General features: G+C 40.0%; 1 protein-coding gene across 1 annotated transcript in view; it reads right to left on the bottom strand.

Annotated features, from left to right (window-relative positions):
* Positions 1-18,267, bottom strand: part of STK3 (serine/threonine kinase 3) — a 968,587-nt gene that overhangs the window by 866,139 nt on the left and 84,181 nt on the right. Inside the window, exon 2 of the mRNA XM_078686976.1 lies at positions 14,138-14,218. Within this exon, the coding sequence (XP_078543102.1) occupies positions 14,138-14,218 (81 nt within the window). The remainder of the gene's footprint in view (positions 1-14,137; positions 14,219-18,267) is intronic.

The raw sequence follows: 18,267 nt of genomic DNA, 5'->3' as shown, positions 1-18,267 counted from the left end.
GAGTGAGCTGAATCTAAATGGGAAGGAAGTATCCAGAATGACTGACATAGGTTATTTAGCGAAGAAGAAATCAGTAGCACACATGATAAACGTTTGGTCCAATGAAAATTGGATTCCCTATTTAGACATCCTACCCAACCGCGGCTACAGGCAGGAGATTTTAAGGCTGCGGATTGGGATCAACCCATGGATAATAAACAAAGACCTAAAAGCAAAAATGCTAGATCAGCAAGGGTGCTGCAGGTGTAATTTGGGACCCAAAGGAGACCTGGTACATATCCTACTTGATTGTTTGACACTATTAGAACAGCGGAAACAGTGGCTGCGCCCAGTGTTCCTAAAACACGATATAAGAACAAGGGTGCAGGCGGCCAACCTATTAACTGAAATCCCCACTATTGACATTGCAATTGCCCTAGGGAAATATATAAAGGTGGCCCGAATGCACTAAGAAATCAGGAATAATCTGTAGTACTGTATGAATTTTAAATTAATGAAACTATATTTGAATTAAATGAAAGGAATGTGTTTTAAATGTAATATTAGGTTTTAAATCAAATGTAATTTTATTGGTGTTGGCAAACGTATAAGGGTGCGTAAGAATTTTAACCGTTAGCGGATTAATTTTTATAATGTTTTATTGCTTTTTATGTGAATATGTTTATTCTGTGATACTGTCTCTTGCACTTGTTTAAAGACTATGGTCGTAATAAACATATCTTTGACTGACTGACTGACTGAAAGCCACAGAGAATACTCTGTGGGCTCAAACATACCCTTATAACAGACTTTTAAGTTCCTTTTCAAAGTCTTCTCTAACACTAAATGGTACTCCCCTGAGCTTGTGCTGAACTGGTATAGCTCCGTCCTTCACAATAATCCTACGCTTAAAGCCTTTTAAGTTGCCTAAAAAGTTGTCAAAAACTTACGGAAATTTGTCTTTCCAAACTTGACCTTCTTCTTCGTTTCCAACCACTAATACTTGTTCTTTGTCACCACGCTTAAGAATCATGCCGAAAAGTCCTTGTGAAACCACCCCAAAATGTTAAGACCTTCAACAGCAACATACACCTTCGCCTTGATTCTTCTCCCTTTAAACTTCAATTCTTCTTCAAAGAACGCTAACAAATTAATTTTCCCCCTTCATATGACACAGGTGACCTTTCCTTGTTTCCTCAAAAAGCTTTTGTGTAAGCTTTTGTGTAATCATGGTTATTTTAGCTCCTGAATCGACTAACAATTTAATGGTGTGACAACCTACATCAATGGCAACGATAGGATCAATACAGGATAACGGATCACCTTCCACCACACCATGAGGACCATGAATAGTATCATATTCATCATTAGTGACAACAGATATAACTTCAGGATCCGAATCATCATCAGACTCAATCACACAAGTGGTAGGTTTCTTGAAACCTCCCATTTTCAGACAGATTTGTGAAAAAGAGCCCATCTTTTTACAGTAATTGCACATTACATGTATAGTAGGACACCTAGATTCTTTGAGATGTAAAGAATTACCACATCTCAAACACGTTACCATTCACCTTATTTGAACTAAATGTTCAGGTTTAAACTTTGAAGAAACATTGGTGGAACTGACATTTGGCTTAACACGTTGCTTAGTAGGATTGTTAACATTAACAACGTTTACAACGTCATTAAGTTTTTCGTCTAGTTCCTTCAATGAAACCATGGATATTTCTATACTTTTGGCTACTTTAATAGTTTCATCTAAGGAAGGATCACCCATACTCAAAGGTTTTTGCCTAATGTTCTTGTCTTTGCATGGGCAGACAAATGGGTCCCTTATCAATGGTTCCGTGATCAGAGTGCAATCTAAAAACACAGGAGGCGGATTGACAGCTTGCATAGTGCACATTTGTGTTGTAGAAACTGACAACTGGAAAAAAAATTGATGGTAAATGGTGTGTATATCACCGTAGCTTAAACAGAATGCACAATTGAAAAAAATAGAAATGGTGTGTACACCACTGTATTTAATCAATTTTGTAGAGCAAATGCTTATAGAGCATTAAATGTGGAGCAGTAAAAAATAATTTTGATGGTAAATGGTGTGTATATCACCATAGCTTAAACAGGATGCACAATTGGAAACAAAAATTGAAATGATGTGTGCATCACCGTATTTAAACAATATTGTAGAGCAATTGCTTATTGAGCATTAAATGTGGAGCAGTATGTGACAAAGTTTTTTTTCATGAAAAACGAAGCAGTTCAATGTTGCAGAGATGTAAACACTGTCTGAAATTGTCGTAATTGGCTGTGGGAGTTATCCCAATCCTCCAAAATGGCCGAGGTAGTCATTGAACGTCGACATAGGGGCGTCAAAAGTGAAGACGTAATGAACGTGCCAGTCATGACGGAGAGAACGAAGTAGACTCGCAAAAGAATGCCATTGATGAAGCAATGATTCAAGAGAATGAAACTTACTCAGAGCAATCCCTTGTGAACAGAGAAAATCATATATTGGAAACATTAACATCTGTTTATGATTCCTTTATTAATAGTGTATGTTCGGGCCTATTGTTGTACATAATGAAAGGAAAATGGCGGCGAAAGAAAAGCAAGCTACGCATGTGCAGTGAAGTCATAATGTGACCCGATGACCGCGTTGCTAAAAGCCTGCCGAGATTCAAGGATGAGAGTTGTGTGAAAGAAGCCCTTGACTGTGGAACTGTATTGAGAAAATGTTATTTAATTTGCAACAATAGAGGTATGAGAATTAAGTAAAATAACATTTGTGAATGAGCTCAAGGGGAAAGGTTTGCCAGACAATGAAGGATTAATAAAAACAAATATGTCAGCATGAGGTGACAACAACTCCCCTGCCCCTGTCCAATCAAAGTCCGGATTCCATCGGTAATTGCAACTTTTGAGGGTGGGACATGCAGAGATGAACCTATAACTAGAGTAACTTAAAATGTAGTAATTAGCAAGCAAGCAAGGAGATTCGAGAGAGGCAAGAGCTGCTGCTGATGAGCAAAGGGGAGAACAGACTGAGAAGATTCACACCTGAATGACAACCTGAGTAGATTGAAGATTTCAGAAGAATATCGAGGAGGGAGAGGGTGTAAGAGAGGGATGAGCCCTGGTGCGTCGGGTTTGTAGAGCAGTTTAGTAAGTATTGCCCTGTCCTGATCTTGTCCCTTAGTCTCCGTCTCCTGATTTTTAATCAGGGGTCCTCCACCAGTCCTTTGGCCAGAGGGTTGGTTTTCCGTTATCACCATTGGGTAACTATTATTCTGTTATTCAAATTTGCATATCCTTTTGCAAATGTATGATTTATTATGCCTTTTGTCTCTACATCTATCCACTCTTAATGTATTGATTTGTTGAATGAGTGTGATTTTGAATGTATTTGCTAAATACATTTTCTTTCCCATGAAAGTTGATGGAGTTTGCACTGTGAATTTGTACTAATGAGGGTTCATTTATGACTGAGATTTAGATAAAATTCATGAATCCGACCCAGAGTTTGTAGGTATTTCACGGAGATCTATAAATTAGTTAGTTAACTGTCGATATCACCATCAACTAACTCAACTAATGGTCCATCGACCAGAGGATAGAGTGTTGATCTGTGAAGATTAGTTAGGTATTGAAATAATCACCTTAAATGATTTTGAGATACAGTGAGTTAACTAATCAGAGCTGAAGTAAATTATACAACTTAACCGAAACAGCCAGGGAATTTGAATGTGTATATGGGCCCCATTGAAGTTTTCTTGACTGTGAAGTGTTCATACCTGGCCTTTCGATGGATCATCGTGAAGAAGAAATCAGGTACGTTCCTCGAGGAATGCTAGCGGCAGAATGTATGAAGCGGGGCAGGCAAGTGAAGAAGACGGTTGATCACAGCTTAGTAAAGCTGTAAATAGGCAGTCAAACAAAGCGCAATATAAACAAAGTTGGTCCTACCTCAGAAGCAGCAGGCACGGCAGAAAGTTCAGTAGCAAATAGTGACTCAAATGAAGTACATCACCGCTCACATAATGACAAGACAGGAAAAGAGTTCCCTGAAGTACTCCACACGCATTGGGTTCGATGACCATGTAGCCTTGGATCGTCGCCAATGAACTTGTAGTAATCCCACTGGTCAAAAGTGATTAATGTAGTTTATTAAGGCTACATGGTGAGTGGAGGCGGACAAAACCGACTCAACACCAGCTCCAACTCAACTGATTAATTGTAACACAGTTGCTAGGTGACTTATAAACATTCTAAGAACAGTGACACTGAATCCTTAAAGCAATACACAACCAAATCAAAAACAGATACAGCATAAGATATTACACATTCGTAATACAGACTCTGTAAACTACCTGCTTCTGTGTGAACTTCATTAAATTGGCATGACAAACAGAAAAATAAAAACATGCATAATCCAACATCGCAGTGATGAAGCAAGGCGAAGAACAAGATTTTGTTCAAACTTGTGAAGTTAAATTCCCATAACAGTAATTAAATTAATAAGCTTGTGGTGAAAATTACTAATCAACTTAGTTTAAGAATACATTCATCAATTCACGCGGGAAAAACTAATGTGCTTTATGTTGCAATCGCAAGAAAATATAATAAACTAACTTTGTCTATTGTCTTTGTCAGTATTAAATGCAGCTGTTTAACTAATGGCATGTGCTTATTTTGTGTGCTTATGCTATGTCCTTTCTGTGACGAAAGCTCATGGAGTTGGTGCAGTTCCTAAAGGAAAAAGTAAATATAATGCTGCTTGATTGTGCCTTTTGCTAGGTAACATAAATAACAGGATATAATTAGTAAAGGGGGTGGGTAACAGAATGGGTTTCAATTCTTTAATTAATTGATGTCTTGTGTTTGTTTAATAATAGTTTCCAAAGTGAGGCCTAAAGGTGGTTCAGAAAACATGGCTGACAGAGCTACAGACGCAAAAGCTTGTCCAGAGTGAAGTCTTTGCACAATGCTAGCAGTGAAGATTTTTACTGCACTGTCATCGTTAATTGAAAAAGCAGTTCTTTGGTTGAGTTGAACGTGCTCATGGAGAAAAGGCTCAAGGACAGAAACTTAAAGTGTCTGCCAAGGCTAGGAAGTAAATGTTCGAGGAAAAGTTACTTTCTTGAGGAGGTTGAAGGATGTGGAAATGAAAAACAATAGGGCTTATGTGAAGCCTGGACCTGGTCAAGAATCGGAGATGACCTAATGTATTTTATCATGGACTGACACAGGACAGCCAATGAAAAGCTCGGATTTGCTTAAAAGAATGTAAAATGTAGAAAGTTTAGCTAGAGAGAAAGGTATAAAACCTGACACTATAAGCAGGGAAAAAACGTTGTTACTTTCCGATTCCTGAATGACGTGACTTGCTCTTGGACCTTTGGCACATGTAAGGACAGCAGACTTTAAATGATTTTTCCTTTCTTGGTGAAGAGAGAAATAGACAGGGAAATAGATTTAGGGAATGGAAACTGTTATTCTGCTAATATTTCGTGTTTCTGAGCTTGCTTTGAAAATGTCAGTATATTAATTCATTTCCTTATTAAAATGCTGTTTTCTTAATTGCTTATAAAATAAAGATTCTAAAACGTAAATGCTTTTTTTCTTTATGAAAAATAAAGTTAATAAAATTAGATTTGAAAAGGCAAGCTGGTCTTGTTTATTCATGGTCTGGTTACCATCAGTTGATCCAATCGCCTTGGTGGTCTGATTAATAAATAATAAATGTTAAAATCATAGTAAAAATAGATAAACTGCAGTTGAATATAATTTTGTAAATAATATGAGAGTAGTTTAGTCAATCATACCACCTGATTCAGTTGATCAAAAATTGTCTCATCGGTATTATGGGCCTTTATTTGTGTTCCATGATTAATGGCGAGTATTGAGGTTATAGGTAGCGTTTTTTAAACAGTTTTTCAATCAGAGCGCTGGATCAGCAGTAATATAAAATCAGGAAAGCTAACTAGGAAACTAGTGTTCCATTTCAATCAAATGGGCAATTCTCAAATTGATCTACACTGGACTGTTATTGAGAGTGTCCCCAGGTCTGACAAATGTATCCTTTACAAGTTTGAACAGCAGTGAGTGCACAGATTGGGCTCGCATCTCAATGACATCAGCAAATTCAACTAATTATGATCTTCTCAATACACGACGTGCAATGAAAACATGCACTACCTCACTGATCCCACTTAAAGAAAGCAGAGACCTTTAAATAACTCATCTAACTACTATGTGAATAGTTGTAGTGTCTCCATTCAGCCCTCGTCAATTTGATTCAAAATGAAGACTCATTGAATTATAAAGTGAAATCTCTTCATGATTGCTGCCATTTGTTTTTTTCATTTGAAGCAGTGAAGTTAAAGCTCCAACAATTTAACATGACCCAACTCTTTGACATTCTTATATGTTTACATACACAACTTTCGAAGACAATTTCAAAGAGCATTAGCGTCCCATAACAAATTCAATGGTGTGAATGACTCATCATGGTTGATAATACAAATCAGTCTCTGCGGAAATGCTAAAGCCAAAACAATGGGCCCATATCAAGATGGCTGCCACTAACTCACTTAGTCTTCATGATGTTGCTTTAAGCATACACATTCAAGCAGTGACTATACAGCAAAGGTGCAGTTAACTGAACTCCCAAAAAATAGAAATGAGTCTTTAGAGTGGCAATGTTCAGCAGACAGACTCACATGCAGCTGCAGGAACCCGCACTAGAAGTAAGCAACTCGTTTGTTCATTTCTCAATGAAGTTGAGCACTATGCATGTTAGTAACTCTCTCTGACCACATTTTTAGGTACCACCAATGAGACTATTGAAGCCAGGTGACTCTTTCATAGTCTTGTTGTAGAGAGCAATACACAGAACCATGACAGAGTTGCTTTTAGCCCTTTGTGCTGTGTTTTGGAAGCTGGGATTTTGTACATGTCCCCTTTAACAAACTTGACATTCTGGAAGTTTCCCATAAGGCTGTACAGCAGTGAAATGACCTCTTGTGTATTTCTCCTATGAGTGAATATAACACTCAACAACATAAGAGAGAAATTATTTATTTTTCTTGACTACAACGTTTAACCTTGTAGAGAACTAATTAGATGACCTACAAATAGGGACCCCATCCTGATGAATGCCCCCAATCGATCGCCCTGGGACTTACAAGTATGAGCTGAAAAAAGCAGACAACTTCATAGTATTTATTATAATTGTGTTTTTTTTGTTTGATCTGTTTAGTAAAGAATTTGGTTTTGTTAACATGGATACAGAGCAGTACATCATCAGTAAAAGCACCATACAGAGCTAATAGGTCGCCACAAAGTCCAGATAATAAATCAACAACATTGCGGCATGATTACATCAGTGAGCATAAACAAGACTGGTAATAACTTTTAACATATCCTGTCGGCCATAGTATCTCCTCCCTCCATCAAAAAAGCTGTACAATCATGTTATGGTGCATCATAACTGCGACTATGCAACTTGCAACAAATTACATAATCACGTTTCTTATGGCTACACTCCACCATATCACATGAATCTGTGTGTAGAATCAAACATTTTTATGAGAACACCAAACATGGGAAAAACTAACGGGAAGGCAAGAAAGCGGGAGGGAGGGAAACAAAGGTCCCCGGCGTCATAAAACAAGGTCCTGTTGACTACCCTAAGGGTGCACAATCAGACTAGACAACTTCATACTAATACTAATAATCTAGCATTACACTTGTCCATTCTGTTTTTCCTGGTTTTGCTGATGGAGCAAGGATTCGCACGTTACGCGACTTGTTTGTACTCATGAACCTCGAATAGTGTTAATAATCTAATCAATATGTTTGTCTTATTAATATTGCACATTTTACACTACATGGGGTGTCCCAGTGACGCTTGCCTATGTGTTTACTAATCAGTAATAACGCTTGCCACTAAAATGGCCGCTGCTTCGCGGGAATTTAGTCTGCGCATGCGTCGGTCATAATCACGTGACGTGACGCCCTTGCAGTTCTGGTGGGAAATGTTTGCTTATGCGCAATACTGCTGTGACCGAGCTGCAGAAGCCGACTTGTACCTAAAACTGTTACAATTGTATTTCACTACTGTATACTCTATTGTATTCTGTAAATCTAGTGTCATGGGAAGCTAGAACTTAAGGGGTGGGTACGAGAACTGAATATTAAGTCTGGGAAAGTCAAAATCTTAGGTAAATGGTGACCTAATCCCTTCCTTTGTCCAATCAGAACTTGGGAACCCTTTCACTTGCAACATTAGTGGGTGGTACACTGACCTGAAAACAGTATAACTAGCCTAGGTTTAGCTAGAGAATTCGTCCGACTTGTCTGAATAGCTGACCTGTCACTGACCCAATGAACTCTATAGGTGATTGATACAGAGAGCTGCGGAGCACTCTGTCCGTAATTTCCACAAACTCAATAGGGGTTTGGAAACCTTAAGTGCTGGCGGAGCACTTTGTTGGAGAATTCGATAACCCAATCGGGGTTATTGGCAGATTCCTTGCAGAGAGGGAGTAGCGCAGGCGTTGCATCCGAAGCTGCAGGTGTTGGCCCTACCCTTAGACGAATCCGGTCCTGATCCAAATCCTGGGGTTATCCTGTCCTGACTGTCCATGAGCCGTACCTGTTCGCCTACCGGCAACCTTAGTCTTTGAGGGTCCTGTCCCCGTTTTCCCCAACTGACCCGTGGCCAGGGTTAGTTCTACAATCTGTCCTAGGTAAATATAATCCATGTGGGTGTCCGTCATTCTAAACTCTTTCCTATTGTCTTGAACGAAGTATACATTTACATATGTCATTTTAACCTTCTCTCCTTAAATGAGATTTTCATGTTTTATTGTTTATTAGCGTGTTGCACTTTTTTACCTACCATTAGTAAATGCTAAAACTGTTTGCATATATGTTTGTTCCATTCTTACCCTTCCTATAGAGAATAAGCATATCTGGATAAATCAAATAGTCTGAGTCTCATTTCCTCTGAATCGTTAGTGAGTGTCGAAAGTCTACTTTGATTAGTATGTTCCATTTCTTTACCCGCCTTTAGTGAAGTTGTGAAGTTCTGTTTATCTAAAATAGCGTGTTCCTTATTTTCCCTTCCTTTATTTTTCATGATTCTAAATGTTTCTTACTCTCATACATAGTTATACAATTGTTATGATTCTCGTGATAGATAGTTTGATTGGGGTGAACCTTTGGCTCATGACACTAGAAGATAATAATGATTAGATAAAGGTCTTGAAAACTTCCCGAGTTTGTGGTTATTTAAGAGTACAAAAACATTATTCAACTGAATTGGTATTTTTGTTTTGCTTACTTAATTTCACAGCTAGCTCCCTGATCCATTGTGATCATAGGTACCCGTAACAAGTGGAGTGGTAAGTCGGGTACATTGGAAATACAATAGGAAGCAACTGGAATACTGGTAGTAGAGTGTAAGGTTACCCGATTAATAAATATGGAAGATTGAATTTATGGGCCCAGTGCGTATATGGTAGAATTGTGAGTCGGGTGACCTGCGCGCTCTATCAATGCGACTGGGAAGCGCCAATAAAACTTTAGCTTCACTAGACTTTTCTATTAACTCTCTTTTTTAGCTAGGGTGCCAGTAGTCTTAACTAAGAAGCAATATATAAAAGAATCAAAAAAATAAACAACCCAAGAGTCTCAGGTGGAGCCCACGGGATACTTAAAAAAATCTGAGATTTTGAAGAGTGGCTTGATGATCCAGCATGCCACTTCCGAGGTGAGGGCCTTTTTCCTGTTTAGGAGAAATCCCACGAACAGCACATATTCAAATGTCTTATAATTGATATGTTTTCTTAGAATCAGGTACTCTTGTGTGGCTTTACTGACAAATGCCACCCCGCACCAGATCATTGGAATTAATTCTTATAGCTCCAGAAGATTTATGTGGTGGTATGCATTTGTTCTATTAAACAAACAATACCACAGAGATTTGTGCTATAGTCCCACAAACAAATTCTGATGGGTAGGTTTTTATGATCTAGTGTGATGCAAGGCTCACACAAAAAGAATGTTGGAAAATGTAGTTTGGGTGAAATGGATGACCAATTTGACTGGCACAGGAACTAATTGTTTGGCTTGTGCAGCTGAATAAGCTAATTTCTACTTGTTACTTTAGGGAGAGGATTTGAAATGTTGCACATGTAGCATTTAATAGATTAATGAAATATTCAAGGGAACAGACACACTATTTGCATGCAGAATAGAGGCGGTGCTGCTAGATAAGAGTTCCTGTAAGGTTGTTTAACAAGGCTAAAAATGTGAAAAATTCCAGGTTTATCAAAACTGCCCTTATTTTATTAGGATGAGAATTGAAATATTTGCAGGTGAATACAAGTAACTATTAGAATGACAAGTAATGAGTCTTGAGCTTTTCAGAAAATATGTAATCTGCATTTTGAAATTTGGATTGGTGGACCCATGTTATCTGTGAATCCCCCTACCATAGAGTGCTTTAGTATTTGTTCAACAAGGGTTTCGTAGCATGCAGGGAATAACACACATTTTCAAATATTAAGTAACAAGTACCAGCTACATTTAGCTAGACTTTCTGTGGCCTATCCTGATAGATACATGGGAATCAGCATCCTAAAGGGCCAACAAACATGGTGTATCATGGTTATGGATGGCTGTCGGGAACTAATCTAGAGATAGCATCTTCAACCTTTCATGTGGAGGGAGAGTAGCTGATTGAGACTGCATAACTCTAAGATGGGATGGTTGAGAGCACTCAAACCTTTTCCCTTACAAGAAGTAGCAAGATTAATATCCATGTTCCCTTTCCAAAGACATAACTCTATTATTCCAAAAAGGAGAAGCCTATGATCCTCCTGCAGATGTTCCAGAGTAAAGAGTTATAAACCATAAAAGTGTAAACATGCAAAGAAATGACCAATATGGTAAATGGGTGTACTGAAAGGGCTAATGTGCATTACCGATTAAAATTTCTTGCTATGAAAAAGGATCTTTAATAATACAAATCTAAGGTGGACAAATGTGAAACCTTCAATAAGAAGAACTATTAAATTCAAAAGTATTATAAAATCGGTAGAAAAATATAGTGTATATTATGTCGAAAATATGATAAATGCTAGATCTGGAAGAGGTTTAGGAAAGGAATATGTTAAAATATACTAGTTGGCTGTAAGAATCATATTTGTATTGAGATGTTTTGATGCAATTCATTGAATATTTGGTTTTATATTTTTCAGATATTTGGTCTCATTTACCAGCAACTACCATATGACGCAGTCATTTAGCTTTAAACACCTTTTTGAGATGGATGCATGGCTGGAATGTTGTACATTTTCACACTGCTCAAAAAATACCATATCAAAACAAAACAATGTGGGGAAAAGGAATCACTCCCACTCGTGTTGACAGATTAATACAAGATCCTCTGCACTTACAAAATTCTAACAATTCATGGTCTGTTATCACTTTCTAAGCCAAGGAATTCCAAACGTTAGTGCCCACATTTTGTGATTAGATGGAAGCCTCCTTGGGTTGGTCAGTTATCTTTAGCAACACAGGTGTACTCGTCTTTCTTTTTAGGTGTTGCATAGATGGCACATGCACTGTCTCTTTGAGACCTTTCGTTTTCTAAAAGTAGGGTTAGATGCCACCATTGCTTCCCATTGATTGGTTTCATTTCCACTCTCATTTGCTTGATTCTTAATAGTTGTCTGCCAAAGGCTTCCTGCCTCTTTGAGTTTGTTCCTCCCCTGGAAAATGTGTCCTTCGCCTGCAATTTATTTAGGCAGTACTCTTATTTATGGTTAAGCATGTTGTCTCCCTCATGTACTCTCCCCCCTCCCTCATGTTTCCCTGCTCATGTTCTTCACCACAGTCCCCTCCTTGAAGTGCTCGCCCTCCTGTGCTTCGAGCCCCTGTTGCTTTTTCATCATTATTCTTCTATCCCCCAGCTCCATTTGCACTCATTTATTCATTTACTTTCCTCCTGTCAATTTGCAGCTGTGGCTCCTCCGCTAAGGCGGAAGAGTGTCGCCCCACAGAAAAAATAAAATGATAATAACACAATGTTATTATCATTGTAAGTTTCCAAACTGGCTCTGTTTAGGTGCAGGTGTGGTGGGGATGGGCTGCCCACAGAGCAGGGGGAGGAGCGGTGGGCACTTTCTAAGTGCGTACGACGGTTTGGCCGGCCGTCTTGGACCACCCAGACAGACATGTGCACTTAGAATTTCTCCACCCAGCTGTATTGCACAGACGGGTGGAGAACATGCACAGCCTCCCACTTCCTGTCTGAGTGCCAAACCACGCCACTCAGAACAATCATGACGCTGCTGTCATGCTAGTGACAGCAGAGTCATGATTGGCTATGGGGAATCTGGGAGCATGTGTGCTTCCTGTTTTATGTGTCGACCGAAGAGGACGGAGGAGAGGCGGCGGTCGGCAGGTAAGTAAGTGGATTTTTCTTTTTTCCTTTTTTTTTTAACCCCCTCCCCACTCCTACACTACTGCCCCATAGCAGCCACTACTGTCCATTTGCTTCCCTTCCACACCCGCCACATTATATCCCGCACTCCCTGTAGCTTCCCTTCTCCTGGCAATCAGTGTTGCCCTACCCCAACATCCTTGGTTACGCTCCTCCACCCCCGTTCTGATCTTGAGCAAAGAGCTTTATCTCCCTCAGTAGTGCACTGAGGCAGCATCAGCCTTGGTGGCCTACAGAAAACAACTGGTCACTTGCACTTTTACACCCACAACCAGGTGTCTCTAAAGTCCTGCCATGGTGTTTAGGGTCGGAGTAGAGCTGCAGACTGCACCTCAAGTGCTTCTGTTCCTTTCGGACTGGTCTCCCGGACCCTGTGTGGCTTCCAACCCCACCTGCTTTCTCCCCTCCCAAACCTCCAGGCCCAAATCAATTCGAGACGTATGTGGCTATAGTAAGAACTTGTCAGTGGCTTCACTTCAGCTAGGCAAATGGCAGCTAGGCATGTCAAAATGATTTCAAGGAAACCTACAGATATCTCTGCACTGGCTCCATGTCTTGAGGGCAACCTCCAGCCTTTCCTGTTTTCTTAAGCCCACAACATTAAGCATGTGTACGCTAATAGTTTGGGTTTCCAATTACAAACATCGGCAAACATGTACCAGCAGCTTGGTGATCGTGACTAAATAGTTGGAATGTGTGAAAGTGATATACATTGTGACATGAGGACAAATCAAAAGTATTGCTAAAGCTAGAAATTGGGTATAAAACTATCCTTCCAGCAACCTGTACAGTGGCATCGGGCTCCTGGCATATGAGGAAATATCTGCAGCCCATTAATAGTTATCATTTACTAAGGGTGGAAGAGGATTCCATAATAAATCGTATCTTTCACTGATGGCCACAATTTAATTCCATAATCCATCCAGAGGATCTCGTCCATGCAACACAGACTTTTTCCAAGATGTGGGTAGTAAGAATATAGAAAGTCTGTATGAAAAGTTGAGAACTACTAGCTTTGCCAGTGCTTGTTTAGGTCTATTTCTCAATCAATCTCTCAATTTTTCTTGTCATCGGTTTAAATTTCACTTGTTATTGTTTCCCTCTATTGATTTGTGGATGCATCCTGGAAAGTGCACTTTTCTATCCTAAATAACAGACTTGAATAAGTGAGATAACGTTTCCTGGGTGGACAGCTTGGTCTTCTTTCCTCCTTCCTCACTAAAAAGCCTCATTCTGGAAGGAAGGGTCGGCTCATAATCGAGCGGCCAATGGCCATCATGACGAACGACTAGGTTACCTGAGTTCTCCATGTATACAGACAGGTTTGTAATCTGGTCCACTAGCAAGCAATCCATGGTCCCAAGAATTTATACACCATTCTAAATATAAGCCACACTGCTCCACCATAACACATGGGTGAGTGCGGTTTCTACTACCATCACTCCAAATTTTTCTTTATAACATATTTGTATTAGTTTCCAGTAATCAGTGCAGGTATAAAACGTAGAACACCACAAGTTGCTAGTAAAATCTAGTTGGACTTATGTCTAACAAATTGTATGTCCCAGAGTTGTAGTATCCTTTTCTCTTTTCAGTTATTGAGGGGAAAGACTGCAAGAAGAAGTTGAATGTACTCACCCTTCACCAAGCTTTTCCAAAACATCGAATACTTCTTCAGGCTGCTTAGTTAAACTATCTTCACTCAGCTTTTTCAATTTGCTGTCGGGGAAAAAATTAAAAGGACATCAAGTCAAAACATTAATTCTGTGGGATGGTAAAATGGCAAATGATTGTGCTTGTATGAGTATGTATGTTATTTATACAGCATGAACCCAGCTAAAAGCATGAACAAGCAATTATAACACAGCAAAGCTTCTTGCAAGGTTGTAGAGATACTCGGAGATAGGCAAAAGCTATTCGTTCAGAGAACTATCAACAATACTCAATAAAATAACTTATCTCTATTTCATCATAGGCCCAGGAAAGACGACCTGCCCCAGGTTGGGCGCAGGCATGGAATCTGCCAGGTTCTGCAGCCAACTCCCCAACACAAAGCTTACAACCATTCACACAAGGAGTTTGCTGGCCGAGGGGGCTGGCTGCAGGACCTTGCAAACATCGCATTTCACACTATTCCAACACTTACACACAGAGCACACAAGTAAATGCTCCCCATTCTTTATAGCGAACACCCCTAACTGTATCTTTCACTAGAAGACACACCCCTACAAGAACAAGGCACACTCAACTGATGCTCACACTCCGCAGTCAGTCAATCATTTCATGTTTATTTCCGTCGCAAAAGATCATAAAAGGTACAATACATAAAAACATATCCCATTCATATATAAAAACATGAAATGAGAAGCTTTAAAAGACTCGAAAATCTTAACGATTCCTAGCAGCAAGTAAATAGCCTGACAGAATAATACATTGCAAATTCAGAAGCAGAGTTAGTGCAAAAGGCCATTAAAATGCAAGAAAATGTTATAAGATTTCATGACGATAAAATATCTAACGTAGGGTAGCAGTTCTCGCGGTCAGTAAACAGCCTCATGTAAAACAGAGGTACTAGAATAATGCAGAATAAGAATGTGACAAACCACATAGGTTAAAAGAGTTTCATCAGAGAACCCTCTGTAACAGCCCTACAGGAGCTCGGATAACACGTGTACCATCTGCTGGGCCAACCTGCAGCGCTGCTGCTTTCAGTGACCAAGCCCAGCTTAAGAACTTTACAAGTGCATATACAATGGGTTCGGAAGTGTACCGATTTTAATATGCGTAAGGCTCCCCGACACTGCCTTACTCCCAGATTGCAACAAAGAGGCAAGATTCACCTGGATCTCCGTTTGCGATACCTCTTACAAAAATAACAATGAGTGCACCTCAGATTCTGACGTATTGGGACAGAACGGATGGTTACAATTCTGTTACTCCTCTTTAGACCATCTTGAAGAAAAGACCCTTAGTGGTAATATTCCCACAATGGAACGAATATATAGCGATTTTGCTGCACAGGGAATAATTCTGTCCAGGAACGGCTCAGAAGACAGTGAGCATTTGTGGCTTAAGAATCTGTCTAGTAGGACCCTCAGGTCTTGCCTCTCACCATGTCTTTTGCAGAGCATGATCCTGATAAATATCTCTGACCCATTGAACCATATTGACCCTCAACTTACTCGGCTCTTTCCATACACCCCTAAGCTTAAGTTTGCTTTGATCAATGGAGTAATACAGTACTTATCTAGCACCAGAAGCTTCTGTAGTGCAGGTCTATATTGGGCCATCTCCTGAATGGTCCATATTCTAAACCAATAGGTCGGAATTCGTAAACGGGTGGTTTGGTCAATCCTCTTAATATTTAAATCCTATGTCAGAGGTATAAGTGGGGTGCTGATAGGGACACCCAGAAGAGATCTTCTACATTTTCTGCAGCAATTAAATGTGAGGTGTTCCCTACTTCCATAAGTCTGCCCCATACTAAGTGCCTCTAACGGCCGCAGCTCTATATACCTCCAGTGCTGGGAAAACAGCCCTAGTAGTTGAAGCTTCATGCCTCTGGGCCATAGCTGCTGCTCTATATTTTGTATGGAACGACTTCTAGCTAACTGGAGGTCCCAGGAGAGTTTATCAGTGAGCCTAACTCGCAAGTAGTCAACGTAACGGATCTGATCAATACTGGAACCTTCCACAACCATCTTGGTTTCTGAAAGTGCAATGGGGACTGATAGCCGCATACATTGATCTCAAGTCCCCGATCCCTGCTAAACGCCACAAAGTAGTTCAGCAATTCTTGCAGACCATAGGGGTGCAGGATAATAGCAGGGTATCGTCTGCAAATAGCAGAACTGGAATGTGTACACCGGCTATCTTGGGGGCATCGTGCTGACATTTGTTCAGTACATCCACTACACCATCATAAACAAGGAGAACAGGGTGGGCACCAGGACACATCCCTGGGCCAATACCTCTCAGAGAGTGTGCTTTGGTACCAATTCAAATGCTGCCCTCATATCCATGAAAGCTATATACATGTGGTCCTTCTTGATAGTAATGTACTTCCAACATATAGTCATAAACCGGAAAATCTGGTCTATGGTACCCAGGTTCGTCCGGACCCCACCTCCAGATGGAACTGGAGTTCATGTTCATCCATCCACTCCAGCAAGTGGAAAATGACTTGCCTACAGAACATTTTCTGGGCGTTAACAATAAGGCTAATTGGCCAGTAATTTGAAGGAGTATCTTTTGGGCCCCGTTATGGATAGGAACAATAATGGAGCCTTGCCACATCTCTGGAATCTCGTTACCGTTGAACACAGCATTACTTAACTTGTTCAGGTAGGGTACCGAGATTTCAGGTTGAGAGTGAAATAAATCCATTGGTATGGCATCTGGGCCATTTGCTTTATCACTCCTCATGTGTAAGATAGCAGCTCTAGTTTCCACAATTGAAAAATCTTCTAACGGGATTCTAGAAACATGAGGGACAGCTGACACTGCCGTTGTACTAACACCCAAATCATCCCCCATTGAGAGTTTTCTGTTTCGACAGTTGCACTCTTGGTATATAAGACTTCAAAATGATTGACCCAGTGACATACACGTCAAGAGAAGTGGAACCCCATTACCGGTTGTTGCAACTAATTTCCAGAAGGTTCTATGATCACGTTTACCAATATCCTCTAGCATTTTACTCCATTGCCCTTCCTCCCATTGACCCTTGGCTTTGTTTAATGTAGCCTTAGCTTTATAAACCTTCTTAGCACCCGAAATGTCTGTTTTAGAGCCTACCTTAATAGCTTTAATTAATCTCCTATTTGGCCTCTCTCAATTCCCTGGTGAACTAAAGGCACCTCAGGGAGGCAACAGGACCTTTCCTGCATTGTTTTGTGAAATATTCTTTCAGAGTGCTAAAGAACTCATTGTGTTTGCTGTTGAACATGGCAACATCCCAGTTGGAAGGATTTAAGTCCGGAAGTGGTCCACCAGTAATTGATATATTTTAGCTTTGACCTTGGAATCCATACTGATGTTAACTCACTTTACGTTCCTAAGGTTGTTTGTAAGGGCTAATAGTATTATGGAGGTGTCACTAGCTTGCCCTACAAATTAACAGAACAGATCTAGTTTGAAGACAGCAACAAGGGCATTGAAATCACTGTCCCCGCGAGTGACAACATCTGTATTTACTATCTGACACCATAACCTTAAATTGAGCAAAATATAATCTATATAATTTGCATATTTACCTCTCTTGAAGATGGATCTGGAGTTACTATCAGACTTGGTGCGCCTGTTAACAGCTCTCCGGCCAAAGTCTAAGCAAAGATGAAAAATGTGACTTGCTACTTTTGACCCCCTTATCGCTGGTTTGCTTGTGAGGTCAGTAATTCCCCACTCTTCATCCTTCTCTGTCATTATGGCTTTGAGTGATTCAAGTGGTTCAAATTTGGTGTTGCTATTATTAAAGGCCAGGAGTAATTTACATTGCCATCTAATAGAGCTTGGAGTGCATGTGTAGTGGGAGATTCCATGCTGGCCTGGACTGAGAGGATGTAAATCTTAATAAATCTGCAGTCATACAAGCTTTGGATATCACTAACATAACTTAGATGTAATCTTCCTCACTAAAAGCTAGTTCACACTATTCTCCAGACATCTTGGCATCCCCGACAGTTACAGCATCCAACATATAGACCACACACTGAACACAGGAGCGGGACTAGCAGTCATACCCCTGGACCTCCTGGCCCTGTACCATT

Source organism: Lissotriton helveticus, chromosome 4_1, assembly GCF_964261635.1.
Source record: "Lissotriton helveticus chromosome 4_1, aLisHel1.1, whole genome shotgun sequence".
Lineage (NCBI taxonomy): Eukaryota > Metazoa > Chordata > Amphibia > Caudata > Salamandridae > Lissotriton > Lissotriton helveticus.
Note: the sequence above shows the minus strand (reverse complement) of the source record. Positions and strands in the feature narration are given on the sequence as shown.